We start from the raw sequence: 23925 nt of genomic DNA, 5'->3' as shown, positions 1-23925 counted from the left end.
TTATCCAGAGATCCATGGTCTTATTAGGACGATAAGTCTGGGTTTAATTAATGATAATATTAGGATTTAAGGGCTGAAACCATGATGTTCCATATTTCAGGTTTCCTGGTTTCCATTCTTGCTCTCACAGGTGAGTGCTTTTATATTCCTATTATATCATATCTCTGCTGTCAGGCAGAAACCAGCTATGACCAAAATATTAACCTTTCAGGAAATGTTTTTAAAACAACACAATCATGTCTCATCAAAGCTGGTATGGTGACTTTATACATTGTCAGATGCTTGAATGTGTCTTTATATTATCATCACTTTACCCACATAAATTATATTATCATCACTTTACCCACATACATTATATAATATTGTGTGTGTGTGTGTGTGTGTGTGTGTGTGTGTGTGTGTGTGTGTGTGTGTGTGTGTGTGTGTGTGTGTGTGTGTGTGTGTGTGTGTGTGTGTGTGTGTGTGTGTGTGTGTGTGTGTGTGTGTGTGTGTGTGTGTGTGTGTGTGTGTGTGTGTGTGTGTGTGTGTGTGTATGAGAGGAGAGAGATATGAGAGAGAGAGAGAGAGAGAGAGAGAGAGAGAGAGACATCAATCTCATATTTTTAAGGATGTAAGGGTTGGCATTTGTAAAGAATGCTGCCGTGCAACAGTATGACTCACTGAAAGAGGTTTCATGTCTCAATGTGATTTATCAGATAAAGGTTACAACAGTGTTAGTCCAAACTTGATGAACAGAATTCCACTCAGTCAGTCAGTGTTTAATTAAGGCTGACAGGCCTTAATTGAACCACATGAACCCTGACATTTGGGCATGTGATGTTGGTCCAACGTCCAAGGCTCCAGAAATAAGACAAAAGCAGTTTTGGGATGGGGGTCTGCGAAGAAATACAATAATTTGACATGTTGAGGCCTGTTTAAACAATAATATAATCAAATATCAAAAGATTTACTACACTTTAAAAGCAAGCCCAAAAACCTGCAACAACCAATATTTACAAGCAACTTTACAGGAAAAACAAGCCCAAAGTCGCTTATAATAAGCGGACATGGCAACCCACAGATCTGCTGCGCACACTACAGCGTTTTCAATCATTGGTGCGTCACCGTCTAAAGGCAAAATAAAAAGTGAGAACGCAACGACACTTTGACGTTTTCACTAGAGAGCGTCGTCATCTATACATGGCCTCAGTTTACAGGACCTGTTCAAAACAACACCTTCATTGTTCACTATGTACAACAATATAACACAACACTGCAGTAACCACACACACTATCTGCACACGCCCAAAGGAAGTGGAGGGGTGTGTCCTCCTGATGGGGGGGAGGGTGGGGGCGGGTGATAATCATCATCTGTCTGCCACAACCTCTGTCACTTTATCCAGATCCATGGTCTTATTAGGACGATAAGTCTGGGTTTAATTAATGATAATATTAAGATTTAAGAGCTGAAACCATGATGTTCCATATTTCAGGTTTCCTGGTTTCCATTCTTGCTCTCACAGGTGAGTGCTCTTATATTCCTATTATATCATATATCTGCTGTCAGGCAGAAACCAGCTATGACCAAAATATTAACCTTTCAGCAAATGTTTTTAAAACAACACAATCATGTCTCATCAAAGCTGGTATGGTGACTTTATACATTGTCAGATACTTGAATGTGTCTTTATATTATCATCACTTTACCCACATACATTATATAATATTAGTGCGTGTGTGTGTGTGTGTGTGTGTGTGTGTGTGTGTGTGTGTGTGTGTGTGTGTGTGTGTGTGTGTGTGTGTGTGTGTGTGTGTGTGTGTGTGAGGAGAGAGACGGATGAGAGAGAGAGAGAGATCTGCAGAGGACAGACAGGTGACCAACAGTCAATAGACGTTTGTTTGTTGTTCCACCTCCAGGTAGCGAGGTTGCACGTCCAGGTAGCGAGGTTGCACGTCCAGGTATCGAGGTTCCACCGCCGTCCAACGTCAAAGTGATCTGTAACAACTTCCACACCATGGTATACTGGAGCTACAGCAAGCAGCTTCCACACACCAGCTTCACATTAACCATCTCTGGATCATCTGATGGGTAACTGTTCATTAACTGTTCATTATTATCATGAGATCTTCACATTAAACATCTCTGGTTCATCTAAAGGGTAACTGTTCTTTGTTATTATCATGAGATCTTCTATATCCCAGTCATTTCACTACATGCAGTAGACCCGAGACCTCCAGACATGCAGTGATACAATAATATTTCAGCTTCATGCTGTCAAATACTGTAAAAGATGATGTACTTGAGACCTGACTAAAATATGCTAGAACCATTATAAGAACCAGGTATAGTAAGAAATACCAAAGTTAAACAGCAGATCAATCATGACAAGAAAAGGTAACTTGGGCGATATTAAAAAAAATCTCAATGCGATCCTAATATTGTGATATACGATATTGCTATTATTGCAACAAAATAAGAGATAAAATATGGTATAAAATGGGTGTCCATGGCATAACAAACTGAGGGTCCTTGACATTCAGAAGTTTGAGGATCACTGCTTTAAATGATACAGTATGTTTAATATAAATCATACATTTGTATTTGTATGAGTGACATTGTGTATTGTGTATTGTATATTTATACAGGCATTCCTTTGTTTCAATTGTATTTATTGTTGTGTTTGTTCAAGGCACTTTGTGTCTGTAACTAATGAGCTTCAGTACAACCTCACCTGGTTGGTGTGGGCATCTGCACAACATTCCATGGACCGCCATTCTGTGAAGATATCAGCCAAACAGGGCGAACGTCAGTCCCAAACGGTGGAGAAGTCCTTCACATTCAACGATTACAATACGGCTGATGTACAATGTAAGTAATATGATGTAATACTACAGTAACGTGCTTATTTATGAGGCTGTCACTCATACCTTGGTCACGCCCATGTTGTGATAAAATGTACCATTAGAAATAGCTGGCTGAGCGTTTTATAATTTACAATGTAGGCATTTATGACACACTCTTTATCCAGAGTGACTTACAATAAACAAGGTAAACACATACATAGAATACAGAGAGACAGTGTGTTGTCTCATTAAACTATAGGATCATAGAATACAGAGACAATGTAGTGTCTCAGTAAACTATAGGATCATAGAATACAGAGAGACAGTGTAGTGTCTCAGTAAACTATAGGATCATAGAATACAGAGACAGTGTAGTGTCTCAGTAAACTATAGGATCATAGAATACAGAGAGACAGTGTAGTGTCTCAGTAAACGATAGGATCATAGAATACAGAGAGACAGTATAGTGTCTCAGTAAACTATAGGATCATAGAATACAGAGACAGTGTAGTGTCTCAGTAAACTATAGGATCATAGAATACAGAGAGACAGTGTAGTGTCTCAGTAAACTATAGGATCATAGAATACAGAGAGACAGTGTAGTGTCTCAGTAAACTATAGGATCATAGAATACAGAGTGAGAGAGACAGTGTAGTGTCTCAGTAAACTATAGGATCATAGAATACAGAGAGACAGTGTAGTGTCTCAGTAAACTATAGGATCATAGAATACAGAGAGACAGTATAGTGTCTCAGTAAACTATAGGATCATAGAATACAGAGAGACAGCGTAGTGTCTCAGTAAACTATAGGATCATAGAATACAGAGAGACAGTGTAGTGTCTCAGTAAACTATAGGATCATAGAATACAGAGACAGTGTAGTGTCTCAGTAAACTATAGGATCATAGAATACAGAGACAGTGTAGTGTCTCAGTAAACTATAGGATCATTGAATACAGAGAGACAGTGTAGTGCCTCAGTAAACTATAGGATCATAGAATACAGAGAGACAGTATAGTGTCTCAGTAAACTATAGGATCATAGAATACAGAGAGACAGTGTAGTGTCTCAGTAAACTATAGGATCATAGAATACAGAGAGACAGTATAGTGTCTCAGTAAACTATAGGATCATAGAATACAGAGAGACAGTATAGTGTCTCAGTAAACTATAGGATCATAGAATACAGAGAGACAGCGTAGTGTCTCAGTAAACTATAGGATCATAGAATACAGAGAGACAGTGTAGTGTCTCAGTAAACTATAGGATCATAGAATACAGAGAGACAGTGTAGTGTCTCAGTAAACTATAGGATCATAGAATACAGAGAGACAGTGTAGTGTCTCAGTAAACTATAGGATCATAGAATAGAGAGAGACAGTGTAGTGTCTCAGTAAACTATAGGATCATAGAATACAGAGAGACAGTGTAGTGTCTCAGTAAACTATAGGATCATAGAATACAGAGAGACAGTGTAGTGTCTCAGTAAACTATAGGATCATAGAATACAGAGAGACAGTGTAGTGTCTCAGTAAACTAGGATCACAGGTAAACAATAAACCTAGCATCAGTCTAAATAACTTTTTACCTTTGCATAAGACATGGTCGTCAAGACACAAGTCAAGTGCTACAGTCTGAGGTGGAGTCTGAAGTCTGTTTTGAAACAGACTGTAATGATTCCTACCTGAACAGTTGAATTTCAATGACATTTGATTGCAGGTTACTTGGACCTCCCTCCACTGAGTCTCTCTGTGAAGGACTTGAAGGCCTCAGTGAATGTTGCCAACCCTCTTCACGTCTATGAAGAACTGAAGCTCCTCAACAGTCCTCTGGTTGAGATCACTGTTCACCTGTTGAATGTTCCCCGTAAACACAGAGAGGTAATGTCTTGTTTTCTTCCTGTTGACAGATAACATGCTATTGGATGGATGCTTTTAATCCAAAAGGTCTCATGGTTCCATCAGTGAATACATTGTCAGTATAGCAGTCCAATGTAATACTAATCTATGACTGTCTTTAGTTATTAAAACATGATACTAACCAGTCTGTATGGTAGAGTTTAATATAAAGGTGGTTGTAGTTTGTCTCCCTGCTCTTCTATTGAGAAATCTAGATCATGTGGTCAGGTAGGACACCTAGTGGTTGACAAGACGTATTGCATGAAACTTAAACAAATAATTGATTTATGTCAGCTACAGCTTATACAGTAGCTATCTGGGGGAAACTTATTTAATATTTATTGTCTGACATTCAGTATAAAGTATAAATTAGATACTTTAGATATGAGAACGCTTAGTGCATTGGTTCTAAAGAGAATTGTCTTTTTTATGTCCAATGTATTTGTATTTAAGTTCAAAAGGTTGACATAAGTATAATTAAATGCATTTGAAATTAAATAAAATGTTACTTTTCAGGATTCCAATTAAAAAGTAGCAAAATAAAAATCAGGATTCCAATTCAAAAGTAGCAAAAATAGCAGATCTACAAGCTCAAAACGTGTCGCACCACGACAGCATTCATTTACGGAAAAAATAAAATACGGAGATAAGAGGTGTCTGCCCAACAGTATAATATGTAATGTGGTCCTCTGGAGTGAGTGTGGACATAGAGTGGCCCTCTGCATCATCAAAGTTGCATCACCTCTGGTCTACACTAGTCTCGCGTGGCCAGACTGTTGCCTCCAACAATTTTCAAATGTTTCCGGTACAGTCTGGGACTCGGAAGCACTGATCATGATTCAAATATAAAGTGGATCTGAAGCCTCCTCCCCACTTCCATTTGGTCTTTACAGTCGCACAAATGTATCCTAATATGAATCAAAATCATCTAAGCATAATATAGCTTGATGCTAAGCAGAAATGGAAATAAAAACATTAAATGTAAAGATATTTTAAAATACATTTTCGTGAACGGAAGTGCCAGTTTCCTCTCTCGGTTTTCGGGAGGTGTAGTTCCAGACTCTATATAGCATTCAGGAGGTGTAGTTCCAGACTCTATATAACATTCAGGAGGTGTAGTTCCAGACTCTATATAGCATTCAGGAGGTGTAGTTCCAGACTCTATGTAACATTCAGGAGGTGTAGTTCCAGACTCTATATAACATTCAGGAGGTGTAGTTCCAGACTCTATATAGCATTCAGGAGGTGTAGTTCCAGACTCTATATAACATTCAGGAGGTGTAGTTCCAGACTCTATATAGCATTCGGGAGGTGTAGTTCCAGACTCTATGTAACATTCAGGAGGTGTAGTTCCAGACTCTATATAACATTCAGGAGGTGTAGTTCCAGACTCTATATAGCATTCAGGAGGTGTAGTTCCAGACTCTATATATAACATTCAGGAGGTGTAGTTCCAGACTCTATATAGCATTCAGGAGGTGTAGTTCCAGACTCTATGTAACATTCAGGAGGTGTAGTTCCAGACTCTATATAGCATTCAGGAGGTGTAGTTCCAGACTCTATGTAACATTCAGGAGGTGTAGTTCCAGACTCTATATAGCATTCAGGAGGTGTAGTTCTAGACTCTATATAACATAACATTACATTACATTACAGTCATTTAGCAGACGCTTTTATCCGCTCTTATCCAAACATTCAGGAGGTGTAGTTCCAGACTCTATATAACATTCAGGAGGTGTAGTTCCAGACTCTATATAGCATTCAGGAGGTGTAGTTACAGACTCTATATAGCATTCAGGAGGTGTAGTTCCAGACTCTATAGTATATAACATTCAGGAGGTGTAGTTCCAGACTCTATATAACATTCAGGAGGAGTAGTTCCAGACTCTATATGACATTCAGGAGGTGTAGTTCCAGACTCTATATAACATTCAGGAGGTGTAGTTCCAGACTCTATATAGCATTCAGAGATTGTGGAATAGTTGTCTGGCTCGAGACTACCTACACATCAAAAACAAAGATGATTCTCTCTGAACAATAATTGAATTAGTATCCACTACTTCCACTTCCTCCCAGATGAAGAACGGCTGGACCATTATCGATGACAACAAGCAGTACACATCTGAGTTCTGTTTCCCAGAGGACCAGCAGAAGTACTGCATCGAGCTGGAAGGACGAGTGTTTAACAACAGACACATGTACCGTGTTCTGTTCAGAAACACTGGTCCTGTCTGTTCCCTGCCTGTTGAAGGTACAGTACCGTCAGTCTCCACCAGGAGGCCCTCATAATAATAGTGACGTGTGCTGAAACTGTCCCTTAGAAATAGTTATAGAAATAGGTGAGGGTAGCTTGGTTTAAAACGTTTTGATATAAAGCTCTTTGAAACAAATCTTTTGAGGTTTTGCCGTCGCTTTTTGGGACAATTGTCAGCAGCTTTCCAAAACTATTGAAATACATTTTAGTATACAAGAAAAGCAGAAGTGTTTCAATGTGTTTAAAGGTAGCTCTGTTTAAATGTACAGTAGGCCTATGTCAGAGGTCTACTCTGTACAGATAGTGTTTAAATGTACAGTAGGTCTATGTCAGAGGTCCACTCTGTACAGATAGTGTTTATATGTACAGTAAGTCTATGTCAGAGGTCCACTCTGTACAGATAGTGTTTATATGTACAGTAAGTCTATGTCAGAGGTCCACTCTGTACAGATAGTGTTTATATGTACAGTAAGTCTATGTCAGAGGTCCACTCTGTACAGATAGTGTTTATATGGGTCACCAGAGATTTCGACCCAGGACGATTCGACCCGGACCATTCGACCCGCTTTCGACCCGCTTGGACCTGACATTTCGACCCGGACCGCGAGAGAGAGAGACAGAGAGAGAGAGAGAGAGAGAGACAGAGACGTAATAATAATAATATGTACATTGATTTACCAAACAATTATTATTTGTCTGTCAGGGTGAAACAAGCCCAAAGGCTTTCAAGCACAGCCATTGAGATAAAGTATAGTTTTGGACCATGACGGAGGCGCGCCGAATCAGCAGACCTTGAGGCCAAGGAGTCGCGCCCGAGCGCCTCCAGGCGCGAGTGCCCGCGACGACCGGCCGATGGTCTGCTATTCGACTAAGCGCCGTCCGAGTTATGTACCGATAGGCACAGAATCGTAAATAATATTGGTGGGGACTGCGTTACACAAACGCAGCACACTCCCAAAGCTGGCGCCGCCGGCAGCTCCGCGGAGCTGTAAGGCATACATTATTATTTCATTTAGAAAAGAAGGTTTACAAAAAAACTTCTTTAAAAAAAATTATGCAACTGGGGGAGCATGCTTACAATATTTACTCTTAAATATACTCAGGACCTCACCGTCACCTTGTACCTTCAGGACCTCACCACCGTCACCACCTCTACTACCCTCTAGGGGTTACACAGATAATTCGACCCGGTAAATTTGGGTCGAGCTGACTCAAATTCGCGGCTGGGCGAATTGTCCTGGGTCGAAATCTCTGGTGACCTTTATATGTATAGCAGGTCTATGTCAGAGGTCCACTCTGTACAGGTCATTATAGGAGTCATTAGGAGTCATTAGGAGTCAGCAGGAGTCCGGAGGCGCATGAACATTTGGACTGAATTTAATTTAGGTTCTGATCATAATAGGATCATATGGTGTCTTTCTGTTACAGGGAACAGTCGAATGCATGCAGCAATATTAGTTGGAGGAGCTGTCATTGGTGGAGGTAAATCAGTTCTGTTCTGCTATTGGTTTGTTTTAGGAGTGCCAGATCGGACAATGATTCGGGGGCACAGAGCTACAACCCAAGCCGTTACATAACACTGTGGTACTGTTGATGTGAATGCAATCTGGGAACCCAGATCCAACTGAAAATGAAAAACAGCAGAGGTCGCTGTTTTTCATTTTCAGTTTGTTCTATGTCTGTTGGCTCTGGGCGGAAGAAAACGTAACACCAGTGCGCAAGGAAACCGGGGTTTAGGTCTGCCTTCAGCTTTCACTTCCGGTGGGTGCCACTATGTTTTCATTCCCACTAACAATATTTCTACACGGAACACTAACACCACTTCTCCCAGAGAACATGGATCGTTTTGGTTATAAGCCCACTTGTTTCTATGATGAAAGAGTAAGTTAAAATGTGAATATCTTTCCGTGGTTTTGTCTGCTCCGCGGACGCTATTGTTAAATTAGTTTGGGTTTGTTTCGAGGGGGAAAGATCGACGGACATGTGAATCCCGCCCACTACATTTGATAGGGTAAAGCGCGGCCTGCTTCCTGATCTGAATGCACGCCCACTTGTAGCCAATGCGCACACGTTATGACGAACCTCCCCGACAGATTCCAACGCAGTGCAGAATCTGTTCTTGAGAGATTAATGTGAATGTAACTATTTAAATCACTGACCCGCTACATAACACTGTGGTACTGTTGATGTGAATGTAACTATTTAAAGGTAGGGTAAGTGATATTTTTTTGTCAAAACAAAAAGTATTTTGTTAAAAGGTTAAATCACTATATTCTGATAATAATCATTGCTATAGAGTGTTTGTTCAGTAACAGGAGTCTCCTCGTCTCTCCAGCTCTTTAATAAACAGAAGATACATTTTTCGGTAGGTGTCAAAATCTCAGCCAATCAGGAGAAAGTACCCATTTTTAAGCTTCATTTTTATAGTGTTCCAGTCCCAATTTTGCCTGCTCATTTCTTAGTGTCATCACTTCCAATTTCACCTAATTAATCTATATCCTGATTGAGTTCTCTATCCTGATTGGATAAAATTGGAAATGAAACTGAAACTGAAACGAAAATGCATTTTCTGTTTTATAAAGAGCTGGAGAGACATGGAGACTCCTTTTACTGAACAAACACTCTATAGCAATGAGTACTATCAGAATATAGAGCTATTTAACACTTATTTTAACCAAATAAAATCACTTACCCTACCTTTAAATCACTGACCCGCTACATAACACTGTGGTACCGTTGATGTGAATGACTGAGTGAACTGGATGAATGGGTCTGCAGTGTGACTGCATCTTACTTTCATCTCATCATCTTCTGTGAAGTGCCTCAGAATGTATATGAGGAGTTGTGAGCTGCTACTTAAGTTCAAGTTCAACGTTTCTCTGTGTCTCTCTTTCTATACTCTCTCTGGTCTCTCTCTTACAGTGGGTGCTGTGGTTGATCTCTCTCTCTCTCTCTCTCTCTCTCTCTCTCTCTCTCTTACAGTGGTTAATTTAGATCTCTCTCTCTCTCTCTCTCTCTCTCTCTCTCTCTCTCTCTCTCTTACAGTGGTTAATTTAGATCTCTCTCTCTCTCTCTCTCTCTCTCTCTCTCTCTCTCTCTCTCTCTCTCTCTCTCTCTTACAGTGGGTGCTGTGGTTGATCTCTCTCTCTCTCTCTCTCTCTCTCTCTCTCTCTCTCTCTCTCTCTCTCTCTCTCTCTCTCTCTCTCTCTTACAGTGTGTGCTGTGGTTGATCTCTCTCTCTCTCTCTCTCTCTCTCTCTCTCTCTCTCTCTCTCTCTCTCTCTCTCTCTCTCTCTCTCTCTCTCTCTCTCTCTCTCTCTCTCTCTCTTACAGTCCTGGCATCTCCTTTGGTCCTGGTAGGATTCGGGTTCACTTCCGCAGGAGTCACCGCCGGCTCAGTCGCTGCAAGTATGATGTCAGGAGGAGTGTTGGCAGGAAATCTTCTGGTGCCCTTCCTTCAATCAGCAGGTAGCTGAGGGGAATCGAACCTGTGGCGTACTGAGTAATTCAAACCCAAAATAACTTTTCCCCTATCAGTCACTGAATGAACAATCTAAAAACAAAGACATATTTCTATTAATTCACTGTATTCACAGTTATTGTAAAGAATAACAATGGCTTCTCATTGGTCTAAGTTTGCTACAAAAACTAACCATAACCCATATGATGCAAAGATTATGCACTGTTTCACTCTCACAGTGCATTGCTCAGCTGTCCTACTGTCTGTCTGTCTGTCTGTCTGTCTGTCTGTCTGTCTGTCTGTCTGTCTGTCCTACACTGTCTCTCTCTCAGATGTCCTAACTGTCTGTCTCTCTTCAGGTGTACTGTTTTCGGAGGCTTGGTCGGCCGTGGTGGGTCCACTGGTGGACTGGTGGTATTCAAGCTCCCTGGACTGCAGAGCATTATCCAAGCCATAGAAGCCTGGAGGGCAAATATGTGACTGGGTACAATGCTTTATGCCGCAAGTTGGCATTTTTCATTTTTTTACAGATTATAAAAGTACAGAATATAAGCTTTCATATGATGTATCATTCATTGAAATCGGAACACATTTGAAGAAGATGTGCTCATTTGAATCTGGTTATCTATAATAGTGCAATCTGAGATAATCCCTTATAAAGAATTGTCACTTCTAGCACCTCTCAGCTCCAGGTAATGGGCGTGAACAATGGGTAATTTATTCAGCCTAGCCACTCCTCTAATCACTCCCCCATTGACACCTTTCAGTCAGCTGTGTCCACTCTATTTAGTGCCAGGGACCCCCATAGAGGATCTGTGTTGTAAAAAAATAGGCATATTAAGTAATCATCATCATAATAGATTTAATCAAATATTTATTTGAAAATAGCAGATCTACAAGCTCACAATGCATGCTTGTAGATCGGCAATTTTCAAATAGCCAATGTAAGTAAATGTATTGATAAATCCAGTGCTGGTGTTGTTCTGTGAGAGAAACAAGCTACGAGGTCTATGAAAACAAGCCAACATGGTGTTTGCACTTTGTTCATTTACAGCCTGTACATCTACATAAACGTTCAGATTTCAAATATAAAGTGCTTACCCCATGGCCACAGATGTTACAATTCACTTCGGGTGGGTATAAGTACCCGTATCTTCAGCATTGTTCAATAAAAAGCATTTTAATCCGATCAGCGGCCATTTTTTCATAGAGTTATAATTTATCAAAGTGCAATACACCTCCCAACCGATGCGGTTGCGTAGTTGAAAGCAAATGGATAAAGTGACCACCGATCGGATTAAAATGCTTTTTATTGAACAATACGGAAGATACGTGTACTTATGTGGGCCCGTACATAATTGTAACATCCGTGGCCATGGGTTAAGCACTTTATATTTGAAATCTGAACGTTTATGTAGATGTACGGGCTGTAAAAGACACTCGCCACAATGAGCTAACGAGGCTATGCTATCTAGCCTAGCTACACGTTGTGGAATACAGTGAAATACTTCCATTCAAACGAACGTTGAGCGGCCTGTTTAGCTGAAAGGTTGGTATAGCTCAAAATGGGGGGGGGGGGGTCATCAAACACACGGAGGAAAATGAATGAATAGTCCTAGCAGATCAGAGCAACTTTCGCTCTGCGCCAAAAGTTAAATAACAACGCTTCAGACAGAGACCAGTGTTGCCAGATTGTATGAGAGAAATAAGCAACCAGGTCTAGGAAAAAAAGCCCAAAATAAAGCGACTATGGGCCACATGAGCATTTTAACCCTACTGTATGCATCAGCTATTTGAAAATAGCAGATCTACAAGCTCACAACGCGTCGCATCGTGAGCGACGCACTGTGAGCTTATAGATCTGCTGCTATTTTCAAATACAATCTTGGGGGCTAACTTATAATAACAATACCTGGCAACACCGGCTCTTGCGGTGCTCAGACCATAGGCTCAGTGAAACCGGAGTACAATGCCTAGCTAGTGACCAATCGAAACTCTATGCAAATCTCGGCCAAGTGTCTCTCCACCCCCCAAAGTAACACAGAGACTTGCTCAAAAGCAGCATAGTAGGGCCTACTTTGCCCTACAAATGTAACCATTTAATGATTCTCCCACGACTATATTTTGCAATAGAAACCTTCTTTAACATTCGAACTGTGTTAATATGAAAAAAAAAAAAAAAAAAAAAAAAAGCTAAATTCACATTTTCACTCTGTTTCCACAAAAGCGACTTGGGGAAGGTCTCATTGTATTCAGTCACATATGGTATTGCAAGACTTCCACATTTAGGACACTACTGCGCATGCTTCTATCGTCTGAAATGCTAGTGTGCTCTGCTGCTCTGTTGGCTCCTACGTTGGAGCCAATCCCGGAAGTACAGGTACTTCCAGGAAGTACAGGTACTTCCAGGAAGTACAGGTACTTCCAGGAAGTACAGGTACATCCAGGAAGTAGAGGTACTTCCGGGTGCTTCATGCGCTGGTGAGCAACTTTCATTGAAATGGATAGGTGGGGGCGGGGCCATCCGTTCTCTAGATATATTATAACTCTATGGGATTATTGAGGCCATGGTGTTAAAAGACTTTATAGTTCTACTGCTACATGCTTCTATTGTCTGAAACGCTAGTGTTCTAGATATAGTATAACTATGGGTTGATGAATGAATTAATAGTTGATGAATTGAATACATAGGACCACAATGGAAACAGTTTTTTTGTTGTTATCCTTTTATTGCTAATGTATGACTGTACCTGTTTTCTGTCCAATAAAGTATTCAATCAATCAATCAATCAATGGGTGGAACCAATGAACAAACGGAAGAGACAGAACCCTGCAGGAGCCTGTGGTAAACTTTTCTTTGATTTCATTGAATTAATGAAGGAATAAGTCTTTGAAATTTCACCTAAATTGTGAGTGAACCTTTGAGAGAGTCTTTCAGATTGGATGGATTGATACAGGTCGAGCATTGCTGTGGCTTTTTGCTGCCTTCATCAAGCATGCCTGTGTTATGTTTGGCCGACACATAATCGATACACCAACACTTTGCAGATTACAGAGAACTTTGAATTATTGCAATCGGTTGAGAATCAGGTGTGTTATAGATTAATTAAACTGAAATGAATTGTAGCAAAACGCAGATCCACCACATTTTATTTGTCTTTGATTAGCCAAAGGTGATAAAAACACAATTGCCACAAGGGTTTAACAGACACACTTTTGTGCATTACAGTCACAATCACAATTCACTTATTAAGTGTATTTTGAATCCGCCTGGGAGGTGCACTCTTTTATAGCATAAAACTAGGGCTGGGACTCCATTAAAAATAAGAATCTAATTCATTAGAGGCTTTGTAATTAAACCTTGTTGTTGGGTATTTTAATCTGAATGTTTGAGGGAAAAAATACCTTAAGCCTTAATGGCAAGAAAGAGGACAAAGGACTTTCTTTTACCAAGCAATTAGACTTTTGAAGGACAGAATAATGTCTCTGATACAGTGTACTCATACATGTGATGTTTAGGTTTTATACTGTAGAGTTTAAAACAATTCAGTTTATCACGTGTGATGCTTGTTGTATTTAGTGTTTTTGTTATAGACATGTGGAAGAGTCAATTTGTTGATGTAAACAACAATGATGCCAATAGTTTTGTACTTTTACTCAGTTAAATTTGAGTATTTCTACATTGAGGTATTGATACTTTAACTTAAAATGTGAGTACTTCCTCCATCACTGACAGGCAGACAGGAGGAGATCAGATGCACATAATATAACATACTGTATACTATAAGCGGTCCATCTGAAGTGGTGTCGACCTTCACTCAATGTGGAAACGGTTGCTGTCGCCCGGCTAAGTAGGCTTCTAATTTGCATAATATTGTATGTTTGTCTGCATTGAGTCTGCACATGTCTTATGGATTGTGCTACAGAATATAGATCATTTAACCAACCTTTTCAAGCCCATGAGAACTTTTATGTTTTAAAGATATTGTTCAGGAAACAGGGAGAGAGAGACACGCAGTAAAGATAGTCGGGGACCGGACTCGAACCCGCAATGCATTCAGGCTACATTGGAGCCTAGGTGCCTGCCCGGACCATAGGTCAGTTGCCAGGCTCCATGAGCACTTTTTATTCCAATGTGTAAGCCGAGATCTACCACTACAATAAGTTCCAAAAAAACACCATGAAAGACATCATATTTACTTTAGCAATTTCTGACACGTACAGCCACACAAAGGCTAGTAGTCTAAATTCAAATAAACAATTTTTGGGGGGAAATGAATAAAAAGTAAAACTTTTTAAAGAACATTAAAACACACAGGGACATGAAAATAATTGCCAGAACATGGAGGGCATACTATTTTGTATTATTATTAAAGGCTGTGCATGTTTTGTTTACTGTGTATTACAGGTTGATTCTCCTCTTAGCCTCTGGTATTATAAATATCACCCTTTTTAATAAATATTTGTATTTTTTTCTTTAGATCAGGCCTTTAAAAATCTCAAAATTAAATTAAAGTTAATTGTACTGTGAGTGTGTGTCTCGATCAAGCACAACGGCCAATCTACCCCACACTTTTCAAAGCGACACACGCACATATACACACACCCACTTTTAGATCCAGTCCTATTTTAAAGAATGCGTATGCGGGGCTCGCGTATCCGCTCGCCTAGTATAGCCAGTATCATTGATATCAATTGGATCTTTCCAAAGGCACTGTAAGCGCGCAGCAAATTCCACGCATGCGCACTCTTTGAAAAGTCTTGTGTAGATCGCTGTTAGGGTGCGTGTGTGTGGGTGCGTGCGTGTGTGGGTGCGTGCGTGCGTGCGTGCGTGTGTGAACCTAAGTTCTGACCACAGTTACAAAACAATTCCTGACACTGTGGTGGCTGATAATAGCTGAGGGGGAAGCCTCCCTCGTTATCATTCCAAACTGTAGCTCTGGTCCTGGTCCAGAGCGAACCATCGACATCAGTTCTATAGCATACATTTGTTGTTAGCACTTAAGCACTCAATAGCACTGCCACTGTAGCATCAAGTATTTGCAAACAGCACTCAACTGCTGTCACCTTTGTGAACCATATGAATGAGCAACAAAACAAACAGCGTTTCAGCAGCGGCAGCGCTGACTGACGAGTCCGGGCAACGATAAACACAAACACAGCTGAGTGAGTGAGAGAGAAGGAGAGGAGGGAGGGGGGCGGGGCTGTTGTGAGCACACACGACTGTGTCCATCGCCTCCTCTCCCAATACACAAACAAAACCTGTTTATGATCTACTGTGACGGCTTTGGCAATCGACATATCACTCGCAATTGACCAGATGGTCACCACTGATATAACTCTGGTCCATAGATATAGTATAGATCAACTTGACTTGCTTTTCACAACCAGTTGAACTGCATTCACCTTGCCTAACCCATGATGCATTCCTATTGGCTGGTTGTTATCACCCCAGAAAGTCCTCCTAATGACCAAGTCAAAAAGCCTCCAAAAGCACCACAGCTTGTGCATCATGTTTTTTTTACAACAATATTGTACAGGTTCATTTTGCATTTACTGACAGGCTGTTTGTGGCACAAGTGTAGGCTATAGGATGTGTAGAGAAGTGGGAACAGATTCAGAATTAGACAATTTGAGATGTGATCGGCACATGTCCCCAGCAGTGGTGGACAAAGTACTCTATTTTTTACTTAAAGGTTCTATGACATTCATTTTCACTTTTTTTATTTTTAATGTTTTTTGGGGGGTTTTATGACCTCAATTACACCCAAAAAATCTGAATTTAGTAATCTGAGCTTGGCCCTTGGGCAGTGAAGTCACAGGCCATTAATCCCGCCCACTCTCCTCCTCGCCCCTCCCCTATCCTTTCATTTGGGGGGGGGGGGGGGGTTGGCGGAGCAGAGGCGATGATTGACAGGCAAAATCCCTCAACAGTGACACCCGCAGGCAAAGATTTTTTTTTTCATTGCAGTTGAAAAGGCTTTAGAAATGTGAGAGAACACCTGCCATGGATCACTGGAGTGGATTTTTTTGTTAAAGCATTTTATACACGTTTGAAGGACCATGACAAAGACTTTTAATGTGTGGTAAAACTGAATGTCATGAAACCTTTAAGTACTAAGTAGCAATACCACAGAATACAAATACTCTGCTATAAGTAAAAGGCCTGTCGTTCAACATTTTACTTGAAAAATAAGTACAAAAGTATTGGCGTCAAAATATACGTACAGTACCAAAGTAAAAGTAGGTTTAAAAATGTGTCAAACCTTTTTTGAAAATATTTGATCTACAAGCTCACACAGCCTGTGAGGCTCGAAACGTCACGTCCAATGGTGTGGAGCAGTGGTTCCCAAACTTGTTAGCTCGAGACCCAAAATAGAAATGTGATCTCTCCCTGGGACCCAAACTAGTGAAAATAGCAAACACATCACAATGCAACGTGTTGTGAGCTTGTAGATCTGCTATTTTCACTGCTTCTTAATGTATTTATGGAATTTTTTTCATGGTATTTATGAAATGGGGGGTGGCCATAGCTGAGTGGTTAGTGAGCCCCCTGGGAAGCCACAGGCCTTGGTTGTCCCAGGTTCAATTCCAGGCCAGGCCAGCAATGTGTCGATTTGTGTCCCTGAGCAAGACTCTTAACCCCTGCTCTAGCCTGGCATGGCCAGACCAATATCACACACTAGATATTAGTTTGGAACTTCGTGTGGAAGATTCATTACCAAGGAGGCGGTTACGAACAGATTCAAACATCTCAGAAAAAAAATCACACTTTGAATAGTGGGCTTCTGATTGGTCACCCACACCTCTGGGGTGAGCGAAATGTAATTCAAACCGAGGAGTGCCAGACCAATCTGACCAGGGCTATTTTCTTGTGCAAATATACAGTGACATAAAAACCACCCAAGAAGTGGGGACTATTCTATCTATTCTATGAAATACTTTTGAAACATGTTGGAATATTCAGTGTAACGATAGTTCATGTAGACACGGAAGGCAGAATGTTTATATTCTTCATTCATACTCCCCAGACCCCCCATTTGCTTACAAGCTTATTCAGTTGTACTCCTTTAAGTCAGTACGTTCAACCTCTTGTCATTCTCATTCGCTACAAGCTAACTCACTCACGCCCTCATACCCACAGTGCAACTCGGGCGGTTAATTTAAGCAGCTTCTGCTCTCTGTTCATTCTTCATGCTTAGCTGTCATTGCAGGTTTGTACAGCTGTAGGTTTTCAAATTCCCTCCACCTCCCCGGCCTCCTCCCTGTGGCTTTTAGTTCATATTTGTTATAGGTTCATTCTGTGTATTGTACTGTGGTTCTATGGATTGTACTATGATTCTGTGTATTGTACTGTGGTTCTATGGATTGTACTATGATATGTGGTAGTTTAATTAGGCATTGAAGGTTCAATGTTTATGTAAAACTGTATTTATGCTTTATTCACGTGTCCGTCGATCCTTCCCCACTCGAAACAAACCGAAACTAATTTAACAATAGCGTCCGCGGAGCAGACAAAACCACGGAAAGATATTCACATTTTAACTTACTATTTCATCATAGAAACAAGTGGGCTTATAACCAAAACGATCCATGTTCTCTGGGAGAAGTGGTGTTAGTGTTCCGTGTAGAAATATTGTTAGTGGGAATGAAAACATAGTCGCACCACCGGAAGTGATGCGCTGAAGGCACACCAAAACCCCGGTTTCCTTGCGCACGGGTGCTACGTTTTCTTCCTCCCAGAGCCAACTGAGATAGTAACAAACAGCAGAGGTCGCTGTTTTTCCTTTTCAGTTGGCTCTGGGTTCCCAGATTTCTCCCGACGTAACAATGAGACGATTTTCAAATAAAATACAGCCTTTCTACATAAAATGATTATATGCAAATAGAACCAAATTCTTTCACATGGCTAAAATGCATAGGCCATTCTATCATTATGCAGTGCTTTCATTCAATGCAAATATAACCGAATCCTGATGATGATGGCTCAGGTCACCAGTTGCCTCACCTGTTAATGATCACATTATAATATGGATGGGCAGAGACCATTTTACTCCTCTTTGAGCCTGATGAGGTTCCTTTTTTATACACATAGTAACCTGTAAATGTACCTTGTTTTCAAATAAAAGACACCTTTTCAGTTGCATACAGTAACCACTTCAGCCCATACATTTCGGCCATTTGAAAATAGCCGATCTACATAGAGCTGGTGCCATGTTTTTGCACTTTTTCTGTTTTTCATGTGTCTATGAGGTTGATAGAACTTCATTAAGGCCCCCGCTGGTGGTTTTATGGTGTTTCATGTCTTCTCTGACTATTTGGAGTTTTTTCCTGGAGGCTGAAACCTTGAGAGTCAAACGTGCCAATCCAAAATCAGCGACATACTGCCCATACCCAGTGCCATCTATTAGAGAGTTACGCCAACTCCGTTCACTTCTTCGGGCCAGGTCTTCTACATACACATACATTGGCGAATAGTGACAAATCCCTAAACCGGAAGTTCATGGAATGCATTGAAGTCAACGGCTCCTTGTCACTATTTACAGCTACATGAACCACGTGACCGACGCTGTTTCTGACCCCTCATTGGCGCAACTCTCTAATAGAAGGCTCTGCCCATACCCACCCACCGCACCTCCCCTCATTATCATTGTCATTTATACTACAACCTTTTGTGGGCGGAGCTGCCTCAAACACACGTGTGTGACCATGGCAGGTTGTTCTGTGCCTAACTGCTGTGTGACAGCTATCAAACAGTCGTTTCACACTTTGCCCATTGACACGGACAAACGTGATCAATGGCTTAATTTCATTTATAAAGACAGGATTATTCCCTCAGCCCCCTCTACCAGGCTTCGGGTGTGTAGTTCCCATTTTGTTGATGACTGCTTCACCAACTTAGTGCAAGTCAATATGGGATTTGCAAACAGGAAAGTACTGAAGCCAGGTTCTATTCCGACGATTTATCCTGGAGACACAGAAAGCAGCACCTCAGGAGCATTACCGGTAAATTAAAACATCCGCCAGCCCCAATAAAATGATTTAGGAGCATGAATCGGTTTGACATAGCCTTGTGTCTGTGACCTCCCCCACCGTTTAGTTGTGGGATTTAGTCCAGCGTCAATAAGATCGCTTCTGAACATCGTATGGTAAATGTAACGGTAGTCGCGGTAACCTACAGTCGTCTGTTGTTACGACGGTGTGAAGAAATTAATGGATGAGTTGAAACAACCTTTTAAACCGGGGTTTTGTGCCGGTCTGGGTTGAATTCAACGTGCAGAGACAGTGCTGGTCGTGAACGCGCATCGCCGTTTAACATGGCGTAGAGTTAGATCAGGGACGAGCCTCCATGTTAATTCAACGCAGGCTGCCAACAAACTAAGGTTTTAAACGGTTGTTTGAGCCCATCGATGCGTTGTTTCACGCCGTCAGACATATGTAGGTTACGGCGCCTAGCTTTAGATTTTTCATACGATGTTCAGAAGGTAAAAAATGTAGGGTCGCTAGAGCTAGTTCAGTTGGATTAGATACATAGCGTGATTGTTTGTCAATATAATAAAAAAGAGACAAATTATCTGTGCCTCTGCAAACAGAAGTGTATTATCAAGCTCTGAATACATTATGAGAGCATCTAGTTAGACGTTTTATATGCATATGCCTACTGTAATATACTGTAGCTTATATTTCCATTTTCTAGTAAGGGGATGTATGGAAAGAATACATAGCCCATTTAAATGGGAATATCAGGTTGAAGGAATACAAATGCATTGTAATGATAGTAAAATGTGTGCAGGTCACTGATGTAATGGATACCATAGTCATTGTAAGATAAAGTTCTACTTGGATCACAGGATATTGAACATCACCATGGCACATCTGTAAGAATGTGTGACAACTGATGGTTCTGTTTAAAGGACAACTTTAGTTTTTTACAACCAAGGTTTATGTTTTAGATTGTAATTAAAGTAAATAAAAGATGAGTGTTAAAATGTTTTAATTTACTGCTTTTTATAGTTTTAGCAATTTTTGCGATCTTTTTTACAGTGGGCGGAGGCATTCTGTCCGGTGGCTAAATATGTATTTTTTTACACAATAACCCGGCGTTTTCTTTATTATTATTTACAGTTAGGCCGTCTGGTCAAGGCCCTTTTCGTTCAGTTTCGTTCCCATCAGGTGATTCTAAATAATCTCTGCTTCTTAAAAAAGATCTATTGGTAGTAAGTAAGATACAAAAAGTTGCTTTCCTGCAGTATTTTTATAATCAGTGTTTAAAGTCGGTACTATTTCTTACTAGGCGTAGTAATATTTAGTGTGGTTGCAACCAGACTATTTTGTCCCGCTACTCCTCCCACAGTTTTTGCGCCACACACTTGTGCCATATGTCAAAATGACCGGCTTCATCGGGAATCGTGTGCGTGTATTTTGCTAAGAGAGAGAAGTTGTATAATTTAATTGATATTCATTTATTAGTGAATTCATTTTCCCCATTGACTTGCATGAGAAAATGCGAAAACATTATTTTTTTCTCCGAAACCGTAAGGGCTACAGTTACAAGACTTGGAGGGGAGGTTAAGAGTCCAGTGCCAAATTATTTTAAAAATAATTACACAAGTTGACCTCATGATGGCGCTATAACAGCCCACTTTACGTTTCGGCCTATAACTCTTGAACCGTAGGTCGTAGAATCAAAAAACCTGGATTCCTTGGGTCATGACGCAACTCCCTATATAGGCCACGCCCGTTTGCATCTGGATAGATTTTCAGATTTTTAGATCTTCAAAACACAGTTTTTGCACCTTCTCCTACAGATTTTGTCCAAATCTCACAAAAATTGGTACACATAATCGCTGAACCCATGCGATAAACATATCAAAGCGGAAACCATACCGTTCGTCCGTAATAGGCTTCCAAAGGGGAGGGGCTTGTTTTACAAATGATGCCAAAAATCATGAACAAAACTTCCAGTCAACCCCAAATTTGAATCACATGTCAACGGTGGTTTACTCAACAACTCCCCAAAAGCATTTTCACTTTGATACATAGGGGGTGCCACAAATGCGCAAAATGTAGCCGTTTGATGCAAAAACATGATTTTTCAATCCTCTCAAAATGAAATGCAAGTGATCTCAGGAGTGACGATCTCACAGTAGACCTGAGTGTCAAAACAGATAATTATTGATTGATTGATTGAATATTTTATTAGGCAAAAAATTTAAAACAGCACAGTTACATTTAAAAATACTTTGTCTAACAGGTCCGTTCATAAAAGTCCTTGCGGACTTGTTTCCAATGAGAGCCTTGGTATTCAATTCATATACATATATAGTGGCACCACAGTTCGAATATCATTACAAAAAAAAAAAAAACAGCAAAAAAAAATATCACTATGTACAACAAAAAATTAAAAAGAGGGGGGAAAAGATATGTACAAGAACAGGGGGGGGGGGTCAGCTGTCTAACGGGAAAATGGTACTACCTCCTCCTTTGGCCACCTGAAAGGTGATTTTTTAAGGCTCTTTTAAATGAGCCCAGCGAACTGCATTTTTTGAGGGATGGAGTTAGACTATTCCAATCCTGGGTGGCAGTGCTGTAGAAGGAGAATTTGCCCATGTTTGTTTTATGGGTGGGTGGTACCAAATTGTTGTTAACGCTCCCTCTGGTATTGTGACTGTGGGTGTCGCTAACCTTTTGGAGGTATTTACTCAGATATGCGGGAATAGGGGGCATATCGGGTAAATCTGCATTTACAATTTTGAAGGCCAGTCCCATTTTTTGTTGTTTAACCCTGTCTTCCACCCTGAGCCAGCCTAGGCTGGCAAAATGGGTGGGAGAAAGGTGGGTCATGGGCCCCAATCCGAGGAGTAGCCGAATCAGTTTGTTTTGGGAGGTTTGAAGCTTAGTCTTCAGTGACACTGAGGTGTTGGAGTACCAGGAGGTAATTCATGAAGGGCACGGCATGATCTAAAGGAATGCAATGTCACAATAGTTTGATTCAATGGTGCCTAACTTTGATGAGAGTTGAGGAGGTCTCATGGTGAGGCTGTGGATCAAGGGTTTCCATGGATTATGCTTGTTGAGTGTTATTATGATTGAGTTGTTATTGTTATTATTGGACACTTTGAAACACTTTCCCTCAAAAAAAAAAATTATAGAAAAAAAAGAAAAAGAAAAAAGTGCCACGGACATAGAGTTTCATACATGTCCTTCCTAGGTATTTTAGGAAAAAGGTTTGGTGATGCAGGGCTGCAAGACATACTCATTGAGTCTGAAGTTGGTGCCCCAGAATCCATCGATGGTGTGATCAGTGGTCATCCACAGGAGATGCAGTCTGCACTTTCATATTTTGTCATATTTGTATACTATTTTGCTGCTGTTGCACTGTCTGACAATGTCACACCAACATTTCTCTGTTCATACCTGTGAGTGACACAGACGGCCTGATCTGGGGGGTGGGTGGGGGGTTGATGTACAAATGACACATGCTGTGACACACTGTGGTATTTTAATACACATTTTATACCATATTGTGTAATAATTTGCAGCTTTAGTGTATTTATTTTAGTCTAGTCTATTTTTGGCATTATTCCAATCTAGGGGGGCGTGGTATTATTTTGATTGATTTTCAGCCATTTTGGGCCAAGGGGTGCTGCTTTTTTTTCTACCTTTCATTACACAGTAGGTTGTGATTTTTTTTAAATGTATGAAGCATAAGCTTTTAGCTAAATGTACTATGTGTATGTTTCATTGTGCTGGGTGCCAATCACTTCCGTAGAAGTGTTTTCTTTAACAAATTTGCTACATTTCATGATCTAAATTCAAATATGAGTATACTAAGGCACCAATACTTGTTTCAGATGTTAAGTATATGTATTTATGACATTTGAGAAAGATTTTGTTGCCAAAATCAATATAACACATTTTACAAGCAAAAACAGTAGCACATGATTTCCGTTTTTTTATTATTCACTTTTATATACATTTCTGGCTTGTGAAAAAATACTGCAGGATATTGTGCGGAGACCTTTTAACCCAAAGTACACAAGGGTATTGTCTATGCAAAAATGCATTGAAAAAGTAGATCCAAGACGTGGGAACGAAATTCATTTTCTAGGCACTTTTTGGTGGGTCACCACACGGCCTAAGTAGCTCTTCTAGCCCCCAATAACTCACATCTGGCCATCAAAGACCACCGTACCTTTTTTATTGTGTAAAAAAGGCATATTTAGCCACCGGACAGAATGCCCCCGCCCACTGTAAAAAAGATCGAGAAAATTGCTAAAACTATAGAAAGCAGTAAATGAAAAAGAAATAACACTCATCTTTTATTTACTTTAATTACAAGCTAAAATATAAACCTTGGTTGTAAAAAAACAAAGTTGTCCTTTTAAGCCTTTTATTTATCCGTTGCACACATGAGCATTTGGGATTTGAGCAAAGGGTTGATGAGGCTTTCCGGTTATGGAGTAGTTCTTCTTCTTCCTCCTCATCTT

At 40.4% G+C, this 23925-nt stretch overlaps 2 protein-coding genes and 1 long non-coding RNA gene across 3 annotated transcripts in view; 2 read left to right on the top strand and 1 right to left on the bottom strand.

Annotated features, from left to right (window-relative positions):
- The window catches only part of LOC308094599 (uncharacterized protein), a 99502-nt gene that overhangs the window by 19141 nt on the left and 56436 nt on the right, over positions 1 to 23925 (bottom strand). The gene's annotated exons all lie outside the window — the stretch shown is intronic.
- LOC308094605 overlaps positions 1 to 23925 on the top strand; it is an 85446-nt gene that overhangs the window by 19264 nt on the left and 42257 nt on the right. The gene's annotated exons all lie outside the window — the stretch shown is intronic.
- LOC308094604 (interferon gamma receptor 1-like) lies at positions 30 to 13224 on the top strand. The gene is made up of 9 exons (XM_080441361.1): positions 30 to 130; positions 1473 to 1502; positions 1897 to 2068; positions 2670 to 2848; positions 4544 to 4704; positions 6799 to 6973; positions 8405 to 8458; positions 10309 to 10443; positions 10795 to 13224. Exons 1-9 carry the CDS (start codon positions 82 to 84, stop codon positions 10890 to 10892), a joined length of 1053 nt encoding a protein of 350 aa, XP_080297487.1. The 5' UTR covers positions 30 to 81; the 3' UTR covers positions 10893 to 13224.

This window comes from Gymnoscopelus braueri, assembly GCF_963280865.1.
Source record: "Gymnoscopelus braueri genome assembly, chromosome: 11".
NCBI classification, from domain to species: domain Eukaryota; kingdom Metazoa; phylum Chordata; class Actinopteri; order Myctophiformes; family Myctophidae; genus Gymnoscopelus; species Gymnoscopelus braueri.
Note: the sequence above shows the minus strand (reverse complement) of the source record. Positions and strands in the feature narration are given on the sequence as shown.